The sequence below is a fragment of the Maylandia zebra genome, linkage group LG6 (assembly GCF_041146795.1).
Source record: "Maylandia zebra isolate NMK-2024a linkage group LG6, Mzebra_GT3a, whole genome shotgun sequence".
Taxonomy (NCBI): domain Eukaryota; kingdom Metazoa; phylum Chordata; class Actinopteri; order Cichliformes; family Cichlidae; genus Maylandia; species Maylandia zebra.
Genome location: NC_135172.1, coordinates 37,318,123 through 37,337,327, shown reverse-complemented (window position 1 = coordinate 37,337,327; position 19,205 = coordinate 37,318,123). Strand labels below are relative to the sequence as shown.

Below are 19,205 nucleotides of genomic sequence, written 5' to 3'. Positions count from 1 at the left end.
TATCTTCTGTACGTTAATATAATAATACGCAACATGTAGATGTAGGCAGGCATAAGTGGCTGTTTTCTATATTCGTGCATGAGCATTTCTGTTCACAAGCTGATTAGTACTTATGGAATCTAGTCAGGCTGGATATGCAGTATTGTACCTTTTCCTCTTTGCATTTCCTTGTCATTTTCTGAAAACAATGATCAGCCCATCTACTATATATATATATATATATATATATATATATATATATATATATATATATATATATATATATATATATATATATATATATATATATATATATATATATATATATATATATATATATATATATATATACCAACCATAAAAACAGGAAGTGTATTTTCATACAACAATGCAACCAAGCTATTTTTAAAATTATGCCAAATAGATAAGAGGATACTACACAATTACTTCACTAAACCTTAAACCTGCTCTGCTGTTATGCTGTTAATGCCATTACAGTGGAAAACAGGTGGTTTTCAGGTGAAGGCAGCTATCTGGCTAATGCATAATAAATGATCTGATACTGGAGCAGTGAGGGATAAATAACATATCAATCCACTTGCACTAAGTCTAGGGATAGAGCCAGCTGGGTGCTGTAATTATCCAGTGACTTTCAAAACAAGTTAAAAGTTTTGTATCAAAGTGAAATGATACTTTGATCACAGAAGGAGTGAAATTCTAGGCCTTGAGAAAACGATGCCCACGTGGATTTATAGCCTCAATAAACTGTCGTTTTGAACAGACTCTACACAGAATAAATTTCAACAACAGAGATGTGCGATGGGGGATGCCAGCTGCATACTGGGCTTCTCATCTCGCGGTCAGTTTTAACACAACTCTCCCAAAACCTACAAACTGACACTACACAGCACTTCAGGGAATATCAAAAAGTTATATGACGGATTTGGTTATGTAAATAAAATGAATAAAGTTACACAAAATAACTCTGTTTATCCAGAATTTTACTAAATGTAATACTTTTAAAACTTTCTTAAAACATACCTTTTTCTCTCCCTCCTTGACATTCCCTCCTCGTTTCTTCTCTTTTTCACTTCTCTCGGCTCCTGTCCGCTCCCTGTCTCCTGTACCAAATAACTTCTTAGCCCACTCATCTTTCTGAACAGCCAGCCGGTGGGTGTGGGGATGTGACAGAGGTGGAGGCTGGCTCCCTCCAGGTGGTGGCAGGTGGTCTCCAGGCACCAGCGGGGCGCGATAGCGGTCGGCTGGGATCTTATTCATCGGTGGGGGCAGGGTGCTGCAGTTGGCAGATGACCATCCGTCAGTGGATTCTGCGTAGGATTCCTGATCGCTGCTGAGGCCCTGGAGGTGGCTGTGGTGGTGCTGCTGACGCCAGTCTCTCAACACATGGACTGGTAGCCACCTCTGCGGTTCCACCCCTACTGCTCCTCCAGCCCCTCTCCATTCTCCTCCCCCAACAGCTCCTCCCCGCTTCCCTGATGAGTAGTGGTGTGGGTTGACCCCTCGTGAGTGCCTGACAGGGACATCAGGGTGAGATAAGGGGAGAGGGTGAGGAAGATCAGCCAGGTGGGGGTCATTACGATAATGGCCATTTCTCAGCGTTGGAGGAGGTGGATGAGAAGCTGCTGCTCCCAGAGTGGGACTCCAAGCCTGCTGCGATGACGGTGGGCTGTCCCAGTGGCGCGGCCCAGAGACGTGGTTGTGATTTGGAGGACCTCCAAGGTCAACTAAAAGCACTCTGTTGCTCTTTTCCTCTGGTAAAAAGTTGCCAATCCCACTATCGCTGTTGCTACTGGTGCTGTGGTTTTGCTGGGCATCGTTGTCTGGGTCATGGAAAGCACGGGCGCGAACCCCTTCGATGTTGTCTCCCATGTCCCGGTAAAGGACAGAAACAAACTGGAGGAGAGGCTGAGAGCTGGGTGGGAATTCCAAGCAGCCACCTGTGTCTGGGTCAGGGGTACACTCAAAGCCAAACCTCCTGGCAACACCCAGATGGACCTGAGGAAGTAACAGTTACTGAGAGTTTGTCCTAATGCAATACAGAAAAAGTAGCTGCTAATAAATCTTTGGCTTACAACCATCGCTTCGACTAGAACAAATTAGGTTCACCAGATTTAAGATATATGAGTAACTTCTTGAGTACTTGATCACTGTGTTGTAATATTACCCATGCCATTAAAAAACAAAACAAAAAAAACAGACATTCTGCAGATATTTCCTTCCCATCAGTTTAAATTGTAACGCTTACTTGGTGGTGACACAGATCTGGGTCCACAATAAACACATGACAAGAAGTCCTTAAACTCCCCTCGTCATCTCGTGCAATGCTGAAGTGCCTATCATCATGGTCGTCTGTAGCTTGCATCGTTACCAGTCCGAAGAATCGCCGGTCATCGGGACAACATGCACTGAAGGCTAGTTTTTCTGCAGGATAGGTGGCCAGGACCTGACCTCTGTCACTGCACAGACGCACACTGTCATGCATAACCTGGTAGGATATAATTAATGCATGTTACCAAACTTGATACCAGGGAAAATATGGTTAACAATAATAACACAATCACATTAAAATTAACACAAGGGGAAAAAAAGAAGAAGAAAAAAAACCTCCACTCGCACCTTCATGAGGACCAATGAATGAATCTTTTGCTCAGCCCGGAGGCGCCTCATGCTCCCTCTGATGGCCTGCAGACTGTCACTTTCTAGATTTGTGCCTGTGGAGGCGAGCTCAATGGAGCCCAGATAGCCAACAATCATTCCCACATTGAGGATACCCTCACTGGGCTCTAGGCCCAAGTCGCCACCATCTCCATCATCAACATCCTGCTCTTCATGGTGTTGAAGGTGGAGATGCCGAAAGTCTGATTCTAGGAAGACCGAATCATCATTCAGAACTTGGGCCATCTCCTCTTCAGAGAGCAGGTTTGGGTTGCTCTGGGAACGTGAGGAATTCCGATATGCTGGGAATTCGGAATCAGACAGCGGACGTGGCTTTGACGAGGACGTACTTACTCCAGGTCTCTCTTTGTCTGAGCTGCTGGAGGAGTGGCTGGAGTTCTCAAAGATCATGTTAAAAATTCCTCCAGACTGCAGCTCTGCCACCACCTTCTCTGCCCGGTTGATGCCCAGCTGCTTAGTGTCCAGTTTGGGTTTGTACCAGCCTCCACGGGCTCCACAGCCTGACCTGCTGTTGTTGTTATTGTTAACACTGTTATCACAGAATCCATCCAACTCATCATCACTGGAGCATGAGTCCAGGTAGGATGCCGCCATTGTGTTGCTGCTATGGTGACGACCGCCGGCAGAGCGTTGGTGGTGTCGCCTGTGACGTTCTCCCTCAGCGATTACTAGTTTCAAAACATCAGAGCAGCGTCCGATCAGTTTGACCACATCTTCGTGTGACGCCTTGGAGACGTTGATGTCATTCACAGAGAGGATGTAGTCCCCGGAGCGCAACCCCACATAGTCAGCAGGGCTTCCTTTCAGGATACAGCTAAGGACACAAGGGCTTTGGCCTGACAGCGTAAAGCCATACCCTGTTCTCCCTCTTGCTACCTCCACAGCCCGTATACAACCCTGCTGAGACTGAGGGAAGTTCAGACCGCTGCCACCGATGGGGCGCCTTTTGCATGACACATCCATTTGCCTGGACATTGTGCCAGGAAATTTTCTCTTGTCCATTTATTCAGTGAGTTTCAATTTACATTTGTCATTGTAGGTCCCTAATCTCTACTAAAGCAAGAACGCAGCGTGCCTCCAACGTCTTCTCGTCAAGCAGCCCTGGCGTCAGATTGCTACGAAAAATGAGCAGCAGTTCAAAATGCAGCAGGTGGGTGAGAACCCAAGCCTCAGCCTTGGCACCACCTTGCTAGGCCTCCCATCCTGGTGTCACCATCTTTTCTCCGGGCAGGTTACCTAAAGTACAAAAGAACAGAACCAAATCAATCATGACCGATTTCTTAACCCTAACATGCTTAACATGTGGGCTTCTACACCAAATGCTCTTGGGCCCATGTAAAGTGTTCTATCAGATCACTGGAAGTTGGGAGGACACAGCCACACCTATAAAGTCACCAGTTCTGTCAGGTCTACAGAGACCCAGCCCAGCACACCTGTGCTGTGCAAAAACTTCACAACTTTCTCCTTTTTCCCCCCAAACAACTTTCGCTTTTGTTTACGTTAAATAAAAGCTCAGTGTGATAAATGTGAGCACATATGTTTTAACTCTTGTTAGAAGGACACTGACATTAGCTGGGACTAGCTGACGCGTTACCGTTAGTTTAGTTAGCTGTGCATGCTAGCAGAGTTATCCCTGCTTGAACAGTGCTGTGAGTTAACACCCCAAACAGCGCGTTTATTACTTTACGCTGAGAAACGCATGCTTCTTCTCAGCTTATGGAGTTACTGTAAGTTTTCTCTTTTTTTTTCTTGCCGTGACTCGCTGTTCAAAAACGCATCCACCCGTGCTTAAACTGTAGTCCCGCCCCTCGATTTCCAGATCTTTGGAATGTCGGTGCGTAACCGTGGCAACGGCGGCGTACACAAACTTTCCCATCTTGTCATTGGCTACTCCAGTTGTCAATCGGATAGCGAACAGTTATGCGGACAAATTGACAAAAGTTAGATAGAGAAATCACAAATAATAAAAAAAAGTACTAACGGTAGACGATTCCACAGGTGTCAGAAACGCAGCGGGAGAGCGAACTCTGCAGCTGCTAGCTTGTTTAATCACGGGGAGTTTTATTGGAAGCACAGCAAATTATCTGTGTCTTTATAAGCAGAAAACAGCACGAAGCGAAAACAGCTGGCTGAAGTGGTTGTTAAAAAAAAAGTAGGGATGGCTAAGTAAGAGGTGGATGCAGGTCTTTTTCATGTTCCGACAAAGATGTTTGGAGCAGACGGTTCACTCAACACGAGATTAACATCTGACTTACTTGTCGGTGTCCGGCGGTGATGCTCCCCGAGAAGTTTCCATAGTTGCGTAGCTAAGGTTAGTTGGGTAAACTCAGGGGCGATGGGTAAACAAAAGAAAAGGCTGCACCATCTGGCGAAGTAGCCTTAAGAGGAGGAGGACTGGAGGAGAGGGAGGTGTGTTTAGAGTGGGCAGCGGAGGAGGGTGTACAGATGATTGGAGGGGGGACTTTTAACAGCCGAAATGATACAGAATTAAAGTTCACCAACTTCGTAGCCATGTCATTTCATGTAAAAGTGCGATCCAGTTGATTGAACTAAACCAAAACCCGCAATATTGTGCAATTTGAACTAAACCAGCCAGAAATCTGCAAAAGTGTGGAGAAGTGTGCAATAAGCTAACATCCAAATGCGTTCTAAACTGGAACAAGTTATAGTTCACTAAACTTAAACAAATAAAAGCTAAGGGTGGGTGTGGAGGGTGGAGGGGAGTGCACTCAGGATGTCTACATTTTAGAATCAACTGTCTTCACAAAGCACTGTATTTTTATTTTTTAACCCAGAATTTATTAAATATTTAGCCTAAAAAGTATCCTGCTTATTAGTAATTAAATTTGAAGTTTAACAATGAATCCACCAATTTAAAAAAAAAAAAAAAAAAAAGATTACACATATAAAAGTATAATAGCTCTGACTGGAACAACTGGTTATAGCACACCAGACTTGTTGCTTTAATGCTTTAGGCTTAATCACATCTCAGTGTGGCTCCACTGATGTGCAAAAAGAAATGCCAAAAGAAGCCCCATCAGTTGTCAGCTACTACTCTTTCAGATGATGTGATGTAAACTTCAGCTATAAGAAGCATCTACAGTTGCTTAACACCTGTGCCATCCTGATTTCAGTGCTTCACAAACCATATGGCAGCTGCCTAGTAATCCTGCTAATATCTTTTAATCAGGAACACCCATCTTAATGATGCTGTAAAATAAGAGCATGCTTTCATACAGTGTGGTCTATAAAAAGGAATTTTACTGCCTAGCTGAGAAAAGGAAATTGTACAAAATGTGATAACTTGACCGTGTAATCGGTCAGTTAGTTTTACGGTGTGGACCTTCACATGAGCACATCTCTCAGTTACTTGTGTCCCCAGATTGGCTTGACCGCTTTGTGGTTAATTGAAGTTGGCTGGCAACAGCTTGTTCTATCTGGATAAGACGAGGACGAGGCAGAGCATTTTAAACGTCTGTCACCCAACAGGTTGATCGTGTTAGAGACAGACACACAAGGGGTCCTGTGGGTACAAAGCAGCCATGATTGTAATATTGTTATTTGCAAACACAGAGTACCTTTAGCTGGTTTACAGTCAGAGTTGTCATCCGTGACTTACAGCTCTCACTCAGCAAATCAAATCTCAGAACGGGGTTACATGTTTAAATAATTTATTTCTACAACAGATCATATGCAGTGATTAATCTCTTTGAAATATTAAAATTAACAAATACACAATCTCTTCCAGTCATATTTCTACAGGCAAATGTAAATAAAAGAGGGGAACACAAAAAAAAAAAAAAAAAAGAAAAAGAAAAAAAAAAAAAAAAAAAAAGATGTGGACACTTCAGGTTCTTTCAAAGATCCTGCCTGAAGAAAATGTAAAGAAAAGCATTTCATTTTCAGTCTACCACCTTTAGAATCAGGATTATGGGAAGTCGTTGCCAAATTTGTTTCAAACCACGATTCTCAGCTTTATCCGAGAACAGTGACTACAATATTTTCTGAACGATTTATTCCTAATGTGGAACAAAATAAAGCCTTCACTAGAAGCGTTAAATCAGAGTAACATGAGCTTTGTTGACAGCCCCAAAGCCCATCTCCCCAAATCACAAAAGACCTCTGCATAATCGCATTATCCCCAGCAGGGGTCCCCTGCTCTTTTCCTTCCAGAGACTAGCTGAAAAATCTACATTTTATCAACCGCATTTTTGAGTTTTCTTTAAACGTCGAAAGTAGTGTGTAGATTAGAAAAAGACTTTTCCCATCATCTTTAATTACTTTCTCCCCACCCCAAGAATTCGAAATGACTTTGAAAGCAGGACTCATTTAGGCTCCTTTAATCTGCTTCAGCGAGGCCTCACATTGGAATTTCAACAGCTGCAGAGGACTCTGTCATTCATTGTGTGAATACATTATTTTCTCATGATCAAAGGAAACCAGTCACCAGCTTTAAGACTGGTGAGCGGTTACACATTTAGCATACAAATCACTGTGATGTTTACTTTTAATGTACTGCAGCACTCATTGCGTATAAAGAAAGCGTCTAACATCAACATCAAAAGAACTTTCTTTTTTCTCTTAGTTTTTTTTGTTTTTTTTAAGTGCCATGCGTATTTAATATTCTGCACAAAGACAATGAATAATGAAGTATTTACTGCTCTAACTGAGACGAAACAATATTTTAAAGCTCAACAAAAAACAGACAAAGAACTCCTGCTGTGACGTGGCACCGCTATGCTACACTTCCTCATCTGTTGATTTGTCAAAGCTGCTGTTGGTCGCTAAGGTTACAAGGCTCCCTTTGGATTGTGTTGCATCTCTTCCACACAAGTCAACCGTACCCATGGAAATACAGTATTAAAGACAGAAAGAAAATAGCCATAATGCTAAGCATGCTTTCAAGCTTTCAGTGTATAAGACAAACATATTCAGTCTTTTATCTAAGGCAAGTGTATGTACAGAGTAACAAAGCCCAGCACACTCCCAGGCAGCTCGAGGTCAAGTCTTTAATAAAACACTAGAAGCTTGCAGCTTTCCGCATTCTGACGATTCTTCGCTAATTTTTCATTTTCTTCTGTGCTCGTGCGCGTTAGGACAAAAGAAAATGGCATCACATTATCTTACCGTCTAAGTCCTATCGTTTTTACAGTTCTCATTTCATCATGCACCATGGCTTTTATGTTGCTATACAATTACTTTTTACAAGATATGAAGGTGACTATTTTACGAGGACTGTAAATCACTTCCAGTCTTATTACAACAATAATATAGTCACATCTTACATCCTGAGAATTAACAAAGGTACAAGAAAAAGACAGGTGGAATCATTCAGGTGCACTGAGGAGCAAACAAGACTGCAATGAAAACCAACAAAACAACAACAACAAAAAGACTAGACAGACGTAAGCAAGGTAATAAAAATCAAAAGGGAATCTTTTGCCCCCTCTGCTACTAGTTAAAAAAAAGGAAAGAAATGAAGACAACATCACTGCAATTTTGATAATTTTGGTATTTTTCCATGCTTGACAGTTTCCGCTGTTATGTCAGTGCAGATATATGGAAATGTGGCCGAGCGCTGGTTATAAGTTAGGTACGTTTTTTTCCCCTCCCTTACAAACAAAATCCATAAACACCTTCTGCTGGGACAAATTAAAACTGCAAAACCAATCCCCTAAAAGGGAAAAAGACCCCCCCCCCCCCCCCAAAAAAAATAAACAGATGCACACACAAAAAAAAAAAAAAAAAAAAAACTATGGCTATTGGTGCTCATTCTTCCACCTAAAATATTTTTCTATTTAACTAAAGTGTGTGAATGACCACAAATAACTTAAACACATAAAGAAATGTACTCATCGACTTCAAGCAGGTGTTTCTGACTTTTACGTGTCAGCCCATTGTCAGCATCCTAACCAGACCTTAAGCACATGACTCACTGAAAAATAGATGCACTGAAACTTTAAATACTTTTCTATTTTTGTTTACTTTACTAACATCACAATACTCAATCCCCACAAGTTCCCACAGGAAAATAAACTCATCCAATTCTTTATTTGATGATCGTCATCTTCATGGGGTTTTTTTTTTTTTACTAAATATCTCAAAAGGTGCTGAAAGGGAAGTGCTGAAGGTGCAGTCATGTCTCAAGGATTCATCTGAGGGGCCCGTTTGGGTTGTTGGGTGCAATCTCCACACAGATACAGAAGCTTGCTGTTCCTCGTCAGAGAATGCTCCTTTTACATTTAAACACACAGCCTAATATTGAATTCAGGTTGGGGTTTTTTTGTTTTTTTCCTCAACCTTTTAATACTCGCTCCACTGAATTTGTTGCCGTGGGTTCAGTAGTTCTACTTATCTCATTATCATTGAAAGGGCAAAAAGGGATGAAGCTACAGTAGTTTTTTCCTAATAAAACATTCTGTTCTTACCCTTAGTCACAATTCATCCAGGAATTATAAATAGAGATCTAATTTCTCACCCTACCACACCTCACTTGAAACCACTTTTCTCCGTGTGCTTCCATGCCCTTCTCTGTCTGTTGCCCTCAGAGTGATGTATCCTGATGGACTGACTGCAGACAGCCCAGCAGCTGGTAATAAGGGCTGCCTGGCGAGGCCACAGTCTCAAATACAGACTGGAAAGCTCTGCGGTCCAGCTCCTCGTCAATCTGATGCCGGTAGAAATCCATGGCCACCAGGCAGAACAGGTTAACATCCACCACCTCACTGGAGCCCATTCGGCTGATCACGTGTGGCAGTCTGGTTAAAAGCGGGTGGGTTAAGGACAACAGATCACACTGTCTGCAAGCATCAGCTAAGTTGTGCTGCATTCACGCGTGTGTGTGTAAAATATAGAAACTCTGAGTATATCAGAGTTTCTGATGGTAGTGAAAATGTTCTAAATATAATTATACAATGATTATTTTATGAGGCTTAAATCTATTAAACTGCTGATCATGCTGTCATTTCTCCTATCTCCTGCCCCCAATGCAGGTAACAAAACGACTGTGGATCAGAAGCTCACAAAAAGAAACTAAACTATAATTATTTGATCACAGTTCACAGAGTAAACTGTTTTACTAAAACATTAGAAATAATTAAAGTAAAGCGTTGTTACAAATCACTGCAACACTGAGACATCAGCTGCTGCTGCTTCTACCACCACCCAGCCACTCCGGTCCAGTCTCCTGCTTGTGAGATCTTTTACGTGGTATGTAAGGATACAGTGCTGAGATCCACTGGGAGGTGGAAGCAGACACAAAGAAGCAGGAGAGGCTCCACATGGCCATGGCCACTGGTGTCCTCTGAGTGAAGTTGGACAATGACAGGAGCACCCAGTCTCGCACCATAGAAGACTGGCCTGTAGCGTGGAGTGTCTGGAAAACCTGCATATGAGAGCACAGGAATAGGAAATTTTTAAAAAGTTGGCGTTCTGTTACATTTCCAGCATGAAGTGGTTTTTGAAATCTGTGTCTGTAAATTACAAAGATCTGAAATAAAGAATGAGTATGCAAGATTTATACTTTATAATGAAAGGTTAACTTTTCAATATAATGCATCCTTGACTCATTGCTCTCACTCGAATTCAAGTGTTACTAACTGCGCTGAAATGTACCTTGATTTACATTTTTGGGAAAATAACAAGAACTCACTGTATTTGTTCCAGTGTGATTTTGTAAATAGGACAATGGGATGTGAAAAACAGTTATAGTGCAGCACTTGTGTGACCAAAGAAATAAATTAAACAACTAAAAGCCTGATGTTCAAGATTTTCGTTTTTTAAAAATGTAAACATTTTGCTTGTTTTGTTGATGTGAATGTACTCGTGTTCTGCTGCTGACCTTGTAGACGACTGTCGCCATGAATTGCGGATAAGGCTGCTGATTAGACAGGAACTCTCCTATGACCTTGTTCATGACGTCCTGTGGCGGAAAGAAGTCATCCAGAAACTGTGGCAGAATCCTGGACACCACACGAGCCTCACTGGGTAAACCCTTCCTAATCCTACAAACAGGAAACACCAGAAGAAGAGCAAATCAAGATCAAGACTGATCAACAATCTGATCATTTTTTAAAGTAATAAACTAACAAAAGATTTTTTTTAAAGTTTCATCTTTCCAACTACAAAAGCTATTTGTATGATGGCAGGTGTGTGTGTGTGTGTGTGTGTGTGTGTGTGTGTGTGTGTGTGTGTGTGTGTGTGTGTAGCAGCAGTGTACCTGTCAAAGAGCACAGAGACCCTCTCCATGGCAACAATGATTGACTCGCTGTCTGGGGCCTGAGGATCAGAATGGGCGGGGCGACTGGCAGGACTGGCTTTCTCCTTGCCTGAAGAGAAACCAACATGACCCGCCGTGACGCCCACCGCCTCCGATACAGCAGAGTCAACCTGACCTCTAACCCCTGTCACGTCTGAACCCGACGTAAGCACAGCTGAGAAGACGAGAAGGGGGGTGGCACCGGTTGAACCAGTGGGGCAAAGGTTAGAGCGGAAGTCGGGAAACTCATATCACAAGATTCAGATCAGAATTTTGTTCATCTCAAACAGAAAATTTGTTAATTTATGGGCGCTACTTTAAGTCAAATTACATTCTTAAGTTTTTTTCTGTAAGTGACTGGTGTTTAAATGATTTGAGGGAATTTAAATGCCATGCTTCCTGGGTACTCACTGCTGTGGCCCAAATGTGCTTCAGTTTGTACATACAGCACAGAGGGATATACAAAAATTTATTGAACCAGTTTACATTTTAAAGAGCTGGGGTTTTGTCAAGGAATTTGCTGGCTAGCCTAAGCAACAGAACTTCATATTAGTGTATTAGCATAAAGACGAGGGCACGCTAAGAGCTGGTAGAGTTAGTAAGGTCCAGCGTAAGGGTTAGAGGTAGGTATACCAGAAGTACAGTATGGATAACATCTATTACATGCAGGAAGCAAGCGGGTGTACAAGCGTTATGCTCAAAATGAAGTACTGCCAAGTTTTAAAATGCAGTTATGCTGTAATAGAGACATAATGAATGAAATCACTAACAAAAGGTATGCTGTGATTCTTAGTGAGAATGTGTTAGTAGTGGTAGCAAGTGTAAAGAGGCCACAGGTAAAGAGCACAATGCAAAACTGCTGGTGTATTTGTAATGATTCGGTTTCAGATAAGGGATGAAGTGAACCCAGTAAACATTTTAATTACAGAATTAGCGCTGCTGTTTTGGACACTAGAAACACGTTTTCTTTCACTCTACTTGAGCTCACTATCTCAGTAATAGCACCGCCTCTTTGCTCTTTACAGTGTTAAACAGACTCTTGCTCAACGTTACACTGTGCTAGCGTCATAATCACTGCTGCTGTGTTATCAGTGCTTTTGTTTAAAACTGGGGCCTGCGTGGGCTTAATGTTGTCGGACTCTTTATTCATACGTTGCTCCTAAATACATTTGTATCACATTATCAACGTTTACATCATTTAACACATCAGCACGCTACTATGCCGTGCTTTAAATGAAGCATCGAAGCCCAAAAGGAATTTGTGTCATTATTCAAATTACTTGATGAATTGTTGCTGCCCTATTATATACATATACACAGACCACCAACAACAATACGAGGTGCTTGCTAAAGCAGCATGCACAGTCATTCATAAGTTTGTCAGTTAGCCATTTACTAGGCTTAGAGACAGCTATGCATTCCTCTCCACTTTTAGCCTATAGATTATTAATACTTGATCAATTAGATCCCTCTACATTCTTGTTTTCTGACTGACTATCGCAAAGGCAAATCATTTGTATGTGGGGTATGGGGTCTGACTCTTTGAGGGGGACAGTACACATTACATAATGTTAGTAAGAAGAGGGTCAAGAATTAGTCCGGAGGGATTAAATTGGGGGGGGGGGGGGGGGGGGAGAAGCTCACTGTGGCAAAGCATTTAAGTAGGAAACTTAAAGACCTGCAAGTTTATCTGTTTCTTTGAAAAGACCTGATGCAAAGTATTACATCAGAGTTAGCCAGCTAGCTTGATGCTATAGCAGGTTTGGAGTTGCTTGGGAATGCAGCAGCACTAACACCAGTCCTAATTGTGCATACCAGTGATTAAGCCAGGATGCCAGCAACACATTTTTGATGACGTTAAAGTTAGCAGTCATGTTAAAGCCTTGCTTACCAGTATACATGCAGGTAAGCATGAGGCCCAGAGCAGCCATGGCTCTGTGTGGAGATGGCATGTTGACTCTATCCACGCTGAGTTTGACCAGCGCTTCACCGTCCATCCGTGACAACTGCTCTGACAGAAGGAGGCGCTCAAGACCACGAAGCACGCAGTGATAGATGATGGAGGGAGTGGAGTCCTCGCTGGCTGACACCATCACGCCACATAACTAGAAGACGAAGATGAGGAAGAAGACGTTATTAGAAAGTGCAAAAGATAAAGGACATATGGCACTAAATCAAAATACTTTTTTTCCCCTTCAAGATGCTTAAATATATATATTTTATGTTTTTGCTTTCATTTTATTGTGCAATATGTGAGCTTCCTGCAGCCATTTTCACTTCTGAACTCTGGACAGCATCAGGAGAATCAGATCAGGACACAGGAAGGAGGTCTGCTTCTTGTTCTCACTACAGGAAATACTCTGGTTTAAGCAAGGATGCTGCCTGGAGAGAGCGTGCAGGTGGCAGAATACATGACATCCTCTCAACAGAGGTCAATGTGCCACACAATTTCCTCCATGCTCACATGTGCAGTCAGACATCAGTCAGACTTTGTACTTCAGAGCTAGCAGGGTAAACATCATTTACTGCCCAGCTGTCAGATAATTTGATTTATTTTACTTTACCTGTATTATTCCAGCCATAAATTCAGCTCCCACATCTAAAGGGTAGTTCTCCATCATGTAGAAAGCCACTGCACACATCACCAACACATGCTGCTGGTTATGCAGGTTCACACAGCTGCAGAATAGAGATGGGCGACACACAGCAAGTAGAAAAAAATCACTATAATTAAACAGAAAAATATACATTCCAGTGGCTACAGATGAATGCCAACATAACGTAAATGACAGCATAAAGTGTTAATAAGATGCTGGGCTAGAACAGCTTCAGTAACAACAATCTCTGTAACTCCAGAAGTGTTTCCGCAATGGTGAGAGTTCTAGCTAAAACGCAGGTCCAAAACATCCCATAGTTGGAAGACCTGCTGGCAGCAAATGCTACAGCGTGTGATTCATACCATTTCTATACTCCAACCTGTCAGTGATCCTAGAATGCCCCATTGTCATTCTGGAAGACAACACACACGTTATCCCATGAAGCATTTCTATCTTAAAGGTGATCACTTAGTATTAATCTCCTTTCGGTCTACAGATGGATTTAACCCTGCAAGCAACTTGGTGCATTTAGCAAAACAGATACCCTCCCAGTAGGAGGTCAAGAGTTCAGGTTTTCCTCTTAATCCGCCACTGTCTGTATTTATCTGAAATGTAAAAAGCAGCATCTAAGGGCCAACAGTTGCACTGCACTCTTGGTTCCATCGCTGTATTAAGCTGGATGAAAACTAATTAATTCGCAGATCCTCTTACAGAGGAGGAAGGTGGGGTGGTCACACACACTGACATTAGACACATTAGTTCCCAAGGCTCTTTCATCACTTAAGCTCATTAGAAGATGAGTTAAGGTCAACGTCTGCACAGGCATGACATTTATACTCACTGAGCAACAGCCTTGAGGTTCGATAGAAGGTACTCAGAGACAGTGGGGATGAGCTGTTTAGCTGTGTCATCCAGAAGGTCACATTCCAACACATAGAGCACCCCATGCAGGGCTCCCATGCGGCTAGGAAGGTGAGTGCTGCGCAGGGTCGTCTCCAAAAGGCGACACACGGGCTCGGCTATTACCTTGTCCTATAAACGTAAATTTAAAAGTTTTATATAGTGGGAGCAGTGGCGTGCTGCTATATTGATAACTCAAACACATCTTGAACCATCTCAGGTTCCATCACACACAGCTCCTCTCACCATGCCCAAAACAGCTGCTGCCTTGCAGATGGCCGGCACAAGGTACTGATTCAAGATCTCATCCTCGGGTGGATGGTGCTTCTGCAGCTCCATCAGGGTGGAGAACATCATATCAAACTGATTCCTTTCTGTGAACAGATCTGACACTGCCAGCAGCTACAGGGAAGGACAAGAGTGTACAATCAGCCGACAGAGTAAGCATGGCTCTGGTCTCAGGCTCATTTCGAGCTGCCAGAACAGACAAGGCGGCATACATTTTAATATGTCTAAATTAAAGAGTAAAGTTTCACCTAAGTGTATTCTGTCACATCAGTGAAGGACAGTCTACTGGTCTTTAAGATCAGATATTTAGGCGAATACGTTTTAACTAAGCACATGCATCATATCTCACCGATCGGACCACTTCACTGACGAGGATGGTTGGGGTTCTCCTGTTACTTGGAGTGCTGGGGATCAGCCACTGGCTGTAGAGCTCCAGGAGAAACTGAGAACATGAATGAATATCCACGCCTGCACGGTGTTTTCTGAGAGAAACACAAACAGTCAATTAGAGTGTCTCATCTTAACTTACAACAAGATGCCTCCTGTGCACTGAAGGACTGTGTACACGTATGTAATGTTGTGTTTATTTGACTAACCTAGAGTTTATAGGAGATAAAGGTGGGGAGGTGGGCGCCGGAGTGTCTGCCTCATCTTCTTCATCCTCACCCCACTCTTCCTCCCTGAGAGGCGTGATGTTGTTACCCAACCACACTGAATGGATGGAGACCTGGAGAGTGACATGCCAAGTTAAAAAAAAACCCAAACATATTTGTTCATAATGTTAAAAAAAAAAAAGAATAACTGTTGCACTGCTGACAACGTATACATTGTTCCTAACAACAGTTTACCCTTTCCTATGATTCCTACCTGCCCCAGTTTGTATTCCATGTTGCCCATCTCCCTCTCTGTGTTGATCTGAAGGAGCAGTTTCTCATGGCTGATCAGCGTACCTGCTGAAACAAATAAGTCAAGCAGTTACTTTACAAATACATTTTAAGAAGTGGTTGATGAAATGAACAAGCTGAGGCTAATGAGAGTGTGACTGCACTTTTTCTATTACCTGCAGAAGCTGCTGATAGTGAGGGCACAGGATCCCAGGCATGGTATGGGTGGTATGTATGGACGTTGTCCCTTTTTGACACAAGCGCTTGAATCTCTCTCTCCACCTCACCTCTAATCACTGCAAGTTTCCTTCCAAACCTGAGCATAAACATTAGCAAAAGGGTAAAAAAATCTGTCTGTCACTTGCTCATTTTAGGCAGCTGCACAGTTACAAATATTAGAACCATAACTACCGTGTTTCCAGGGCTTTTAGGCTCTTGTTGCGAGGCTGCTGTTCCAGACAGCTAACTGCTGGGTTGCCAGGAGTGGGAAGGGTCATGGCACTCAGCACCAGGCTGGTGATGGCTTGCACTGCTAACACATTCAACTGGGTACGCTCCAAGTCCTCCTAGAGAAAAACAAATAAGAAAGACATGCAATAAGACGGCAACAGATGTATTATCTTTTTGCAAGGCATCATAATATTTAGAGCATGTGCTAAATGACACATGACAAAAATATAGACTATTACATACTCCAATATAAACAACTAGTTCAGTCCATATGAGCATGCTGCAAAGTTTGTACTTCCATAAATCTTTCTTCCCAGTAACATTTCTAGAGTTCAAGTTGTGTGCATACCTCCTGTTGCGGGTCCTCCTCCTGGTCTTTAGTGATGGGTTGGGTGACCAGCACCCCTAGTAGAGTAGCCCAGGTCTCCTCAAATTGAGTCCTGCTGCTCCAGCCTGAACAACCAAAAACCCACACAGATGCTTAATGCATAGGGTTTTTTTTAAAAACAAAAAAATGTATACTTAAAAAAATAATGTAATTTAAAAAATGAAAGGATCATCGATGTGATAAGAATGGACTGATTGTATGTTTCTGTACCCAACGTATTGATACGGTAAAGAAACTCTCTGAAGACATCCTTTTCCTGAAGGAAGTCCACAGGGATCTCAGGCAGCGTTGTGCCGAACTCTCCTCCTGGCTGAGGGGACCAGCCCAGTTTCCAAACCTAAACCACAAAGACAGAGCATATAAACAGGTTTTTTTTAAAAAGAAGAAGAAATAGATTTTAATTATGTGTTAAATTCAGTTACCTACTGGCACAACTTCTTTCAAAAACTCACCAGTGGAGGTACTCTGGTGTAGCTGTTGACCAGAGGAAGCCGAGACAGACTGATAACAATGTTGCGCAATGTTGGTGTGAGAAAAGTGGGTAAAATGGAGTTTCTACGATGACCAAGGGAAAGGATGCTCGGCAGACCCTCCACCAGCTCAGCCATGATCTCACATGCTTGCCACTCACACATGTCTGTAACACAAAGACTTAAATGTTACCCTAAGGCTTTCATCTGAGAAGAATTACTCACAACAACAACAACAAAAAAAAAAAAGATGACTGCAATAATAAAACTAGATGAAACAACCCTGAACTTTAACTCAGTGTCTAATTAAGATTCTTACGGTCAGCATGTGCTGCATCCACTTGGTCTCCATCATCTTTTTCTCCTTTTGCCATTTTCTTCTCTTGATGCAGCAACTGGTCACCAGGACTCACAGCCACTGCAAGGGAAAGGCGAAAGTGTTTTAACTAGCAAAGATATTACAAAAAAGTGCAAAAATGCATCTTTCTGCTTTGATTACCTGCAACAATAATAAGGCGAAGGCAGTAAATGAGGGAGCAGGTATGGGTGGTGTACTCTGGGGTGGAGAGCTTGTTCCAGACGCAGGGCTGCTGCAACGCCAGACACAGGCAAGAAAGTGCCCACTGCAAGTCCACGCTCAGGGGCAGCCGGTCCTGGAGAAGACGCCACACTACAACCTGTGTAACCATGATGTCACATTCACAAAGGTTTAAGACAGTTGGAAAGAAATCAAAGGTTGTGCAAAGCAGTCATATCATACTAATTTGACATGGTCTTCAAGCTTTAATTTTCTGAAATCAAATCAGTCGTTTACCTCAGTGGCAGTGCAGGTGAAGGTGGTGATGAGGTGCTCCTTGTCTGAGGGAATATGTAGTGAAGAAGGGAGCTGGCTCACACTTAGCAGGTATTGAGATAGTGCTCTACAGAGTGACAAAACTCTGGGGTAGAACCCTGGTTCATCTGAAACATACGGTAAAGAATTTAGGAAAATAATGAATCAAAACTTTATTTTGAATTAAATTTAATTAAAAGACTCCAGTGAACAAAAACCCAGACAGAACAGATACTTGTGGGGTTTTTTTGCTAACTTTTTTCTAATGCATTTTTCCCCTCCTTCCCAGTCTCACCATACACATCACCCAGCTGGTCCCAGTAGGGCTGGGGTTGGGACGGTGGCAGAAAAGACTGGTGAGGTGCAGGAAGTGACCCGGTGACCCCTGCTAGTTGTTCGAGGGTCACCTGCAGCGCTGTCTCCAACAAAAGTGACCCCTGACCGCGTGCTAACCGCTGCATTCCCATACTCAAGCATGGACAGAGAAGGCTTAGATTGAACTCCTGGGGGAAAAAATGACAGAATTCCAGGTTCATTTGTGAAATCCTAAAAAAAAAAAAAAAAAAAAAAAAAAAAAAAAAAAAAAAAAAAGCCCTAATATACAGGAATTGACATATTTAAGATTTTTTTTATCATCACTGTGGGCTAATGTTTGCGCACTGGAGCGCCAATGTGTCTGGATGCTTCTATTATGCAGATGATAAAATTTAAGTGCATAATAAGACAGTGTGTACGTTCTTTACCTTGCAGCTCATGACACTGAAGAGATCAGCAGGAGGTAGTTTGGTAAGAAGTTCTGTCGTCTCCAACAGGGAAACATCTCCACGGAGACAGCACTGAGACTTCACCAGAGCCACATACCACTCCTAAAATCAAACAAACAAACGGGTAAACAGATGGTCTGCACAGTCTGACAAACCTGGATTATTAGATTCATCAAGTCTAGTTCCTCACCTTGTCTGCAATGACCAACTCAGGAGCAGGCGGAGGATCCCCGTCCAAGGGATGTGATGTCACTGGAGGAGTGGGACTGCTTGTGTCAACAACAGTGGCTCTGAACCTGTCCAGCAGGGAGTAGAACCTCTGATGTCTGGGACAGAAATAACCAAACAAAAAAAATTTACAATTTAAAAAATAAAAAAATCAATCAATTAAAATTTGTTTTTAGTTAACATATGGATATAAGAACCTGCAGATTCAGTACAGCCCTCTCAATAACCTACTGGGTAAATTAACTCAACACATATCACATTTTAGTTTGTGTGCATTATTTGGGAAATCCAAGCAACATACAATTCCTCAGTCTATCCTTTCAATGTGGTCTGAACAGGTGACTAATCCAAGGGCAAAACTAATTTCAACAGGCACAAAAAAAAAAAAAAAAAAAAAAAAAATCACACTTAAAACAAAAATACAAACTGTGGGGTAGCTCTCAAAATGGCTGCAGTACACAAGGTTTTACC

The 19,205-nt window shown here is 42.4% G+C and overlaps 2 protein-coding genes and 1 long non-coding RNA gene across 17 annotated transcripts in view; 1 reads left to right on the top strand and 2 right to left on the bottom strand.

Annotated features, from left to right (window-relative positions):
* Nucleotides 1–5,085, bottom strand: part of rgs12b (regulator of G protein signaling 12b) — a 44,092-nt gene extending 39,007 nt beyond the window's left edge. For 4 of the 6 annotated variants that reach the window (XM_004538878.3, XM_004538881.3, XM_012919099.5 and 1 more), the window contains exons 1-4: nt 4,932–5,085; nt 2,617–3,912; nt 2,246–2,485; nt 1,021–1,995 (exon numbers count right to left, since the gene is read on the bottom strand). In XM_004538878.3, the coding sequence (XP_004538935.3) occupies nt 1,021–1,995; nt 2,246–2,485; nt 2,617–3,678 (2,277 nt within the window). In that variant the 5' untranslated portion in view covers nt 3,679–3,912; nt 4,932–5,085. Of the gene's footprint in view, nt 1–1,020; nt 1,996–2,245; nt 2,486–2,616; nt 3,913–4,270; nt 4,378–4,429; nt 4,498–4,931 lie in introns of those variants that run through there. The other 2 variants (XM_076885204.1, XM_004538879.3) reach the window with 2 other exon arrangements.
* On the top strand, nt 4,660–9,906 carry LOC143419056 (uncharacterized). Its single transcript, XR_013099028.1, has 3 exons — nt 4,660–4,987; nt 9,225–9,448; nt 9,669–9,906. It is a non-coding gene; the product is annotated as an uncharacterized LOC143419056 (long non-coding RNA).
* Nucleotides 6,331–19,205, bottom strand: part of htt (huntingtin) — a 33,811-nt gene continuing 20,936 nt past the window's right edge. For 4 of the 10 annotated variants that reach the window (XM_076885195.1, XM_004538882.3, XM_076885199.1 and 1 more), the window contains 23 exons: nt 19,205; nt 18,697–18,832; nt 18,486–18,608; nt 18,038–18,245; nt 17,725–17,870; nt 17,410–17,587; nt 17,230–17,328; nt 16,893–17,077; nt 16,651–16,777; nt 16,402–16,505; nt 16,014–16,168; nt 15,779–15,918; nt 15,586–15,671; nt 15,315–15,445; nt 15,068–15,200; nt 14,677–14,832; nt 14,372–14,562; nt 13,498–13,612; nt 12,825–13,038; nt 10,895–11,108; nt 10,517–10,679; nt 9,900–10,060; nt 6,331–9,434 (listed from right to left, as the gene is read on the bottom strand). The exon at nt 19,205 is cut by the window's right edge and continues 76 nt beyond it. In XM_076885195.1, coding sequence (XP_076741310.1) covers nt 9,221–9,434; nt 9,900–10,060; nt 10,517–10,679; nt 10,895–11,108; nt 12,825–13,038; nt 13,498–13,612; nt 14,372–14,562; nt 14,677–14,832; nt 15,068–15,200; nt 15,315–15,445; nt 15,586–15,671; nt 15,779–15,918; nt 16,014–16,168; nt 16,402–16,505; nt 16,651–16,777; nt 16,893–17,077; nt 17,230–17,328; nt 17,410–17,587; nt 17,725–17,870; nt 18,038–18,245; nt 18,486–18,608; nt 18,697–18,832; nt 19,205 — 3,380 coding nt within the window. In that variant the 3' untranslated portion in view covers nt 6,331–9,220. The remainder of the gene's footprint in view (nt 9,435–9,899; nt 10,061–10,516; nt 10,680–10,894; nt 11,109–12,824; nt 13,039–13,497; nt 13,613–14,371; nt 14,563–14,676; nt 14,833–15,067; nt 15,201–15,314; nt 15,446–15,585; nt 15,672–15,778; nt 15,919–16,013; nt 16,169–16,401; nt 16,506–16,650; nt 16,778–16,892; nt 17,078–17,229; nt 17,329–17,409; nt 17,588–17,724; nt 17,871–18,037; nt 18,246–18,485; nt 18,609–18,696; nt 18,833–19,204) is intronic. The other 6 variants (XM_076885196.1, XM_076885201.1, XM_076885203.1 and 3 more) reach the window with 3 other exon arrangements.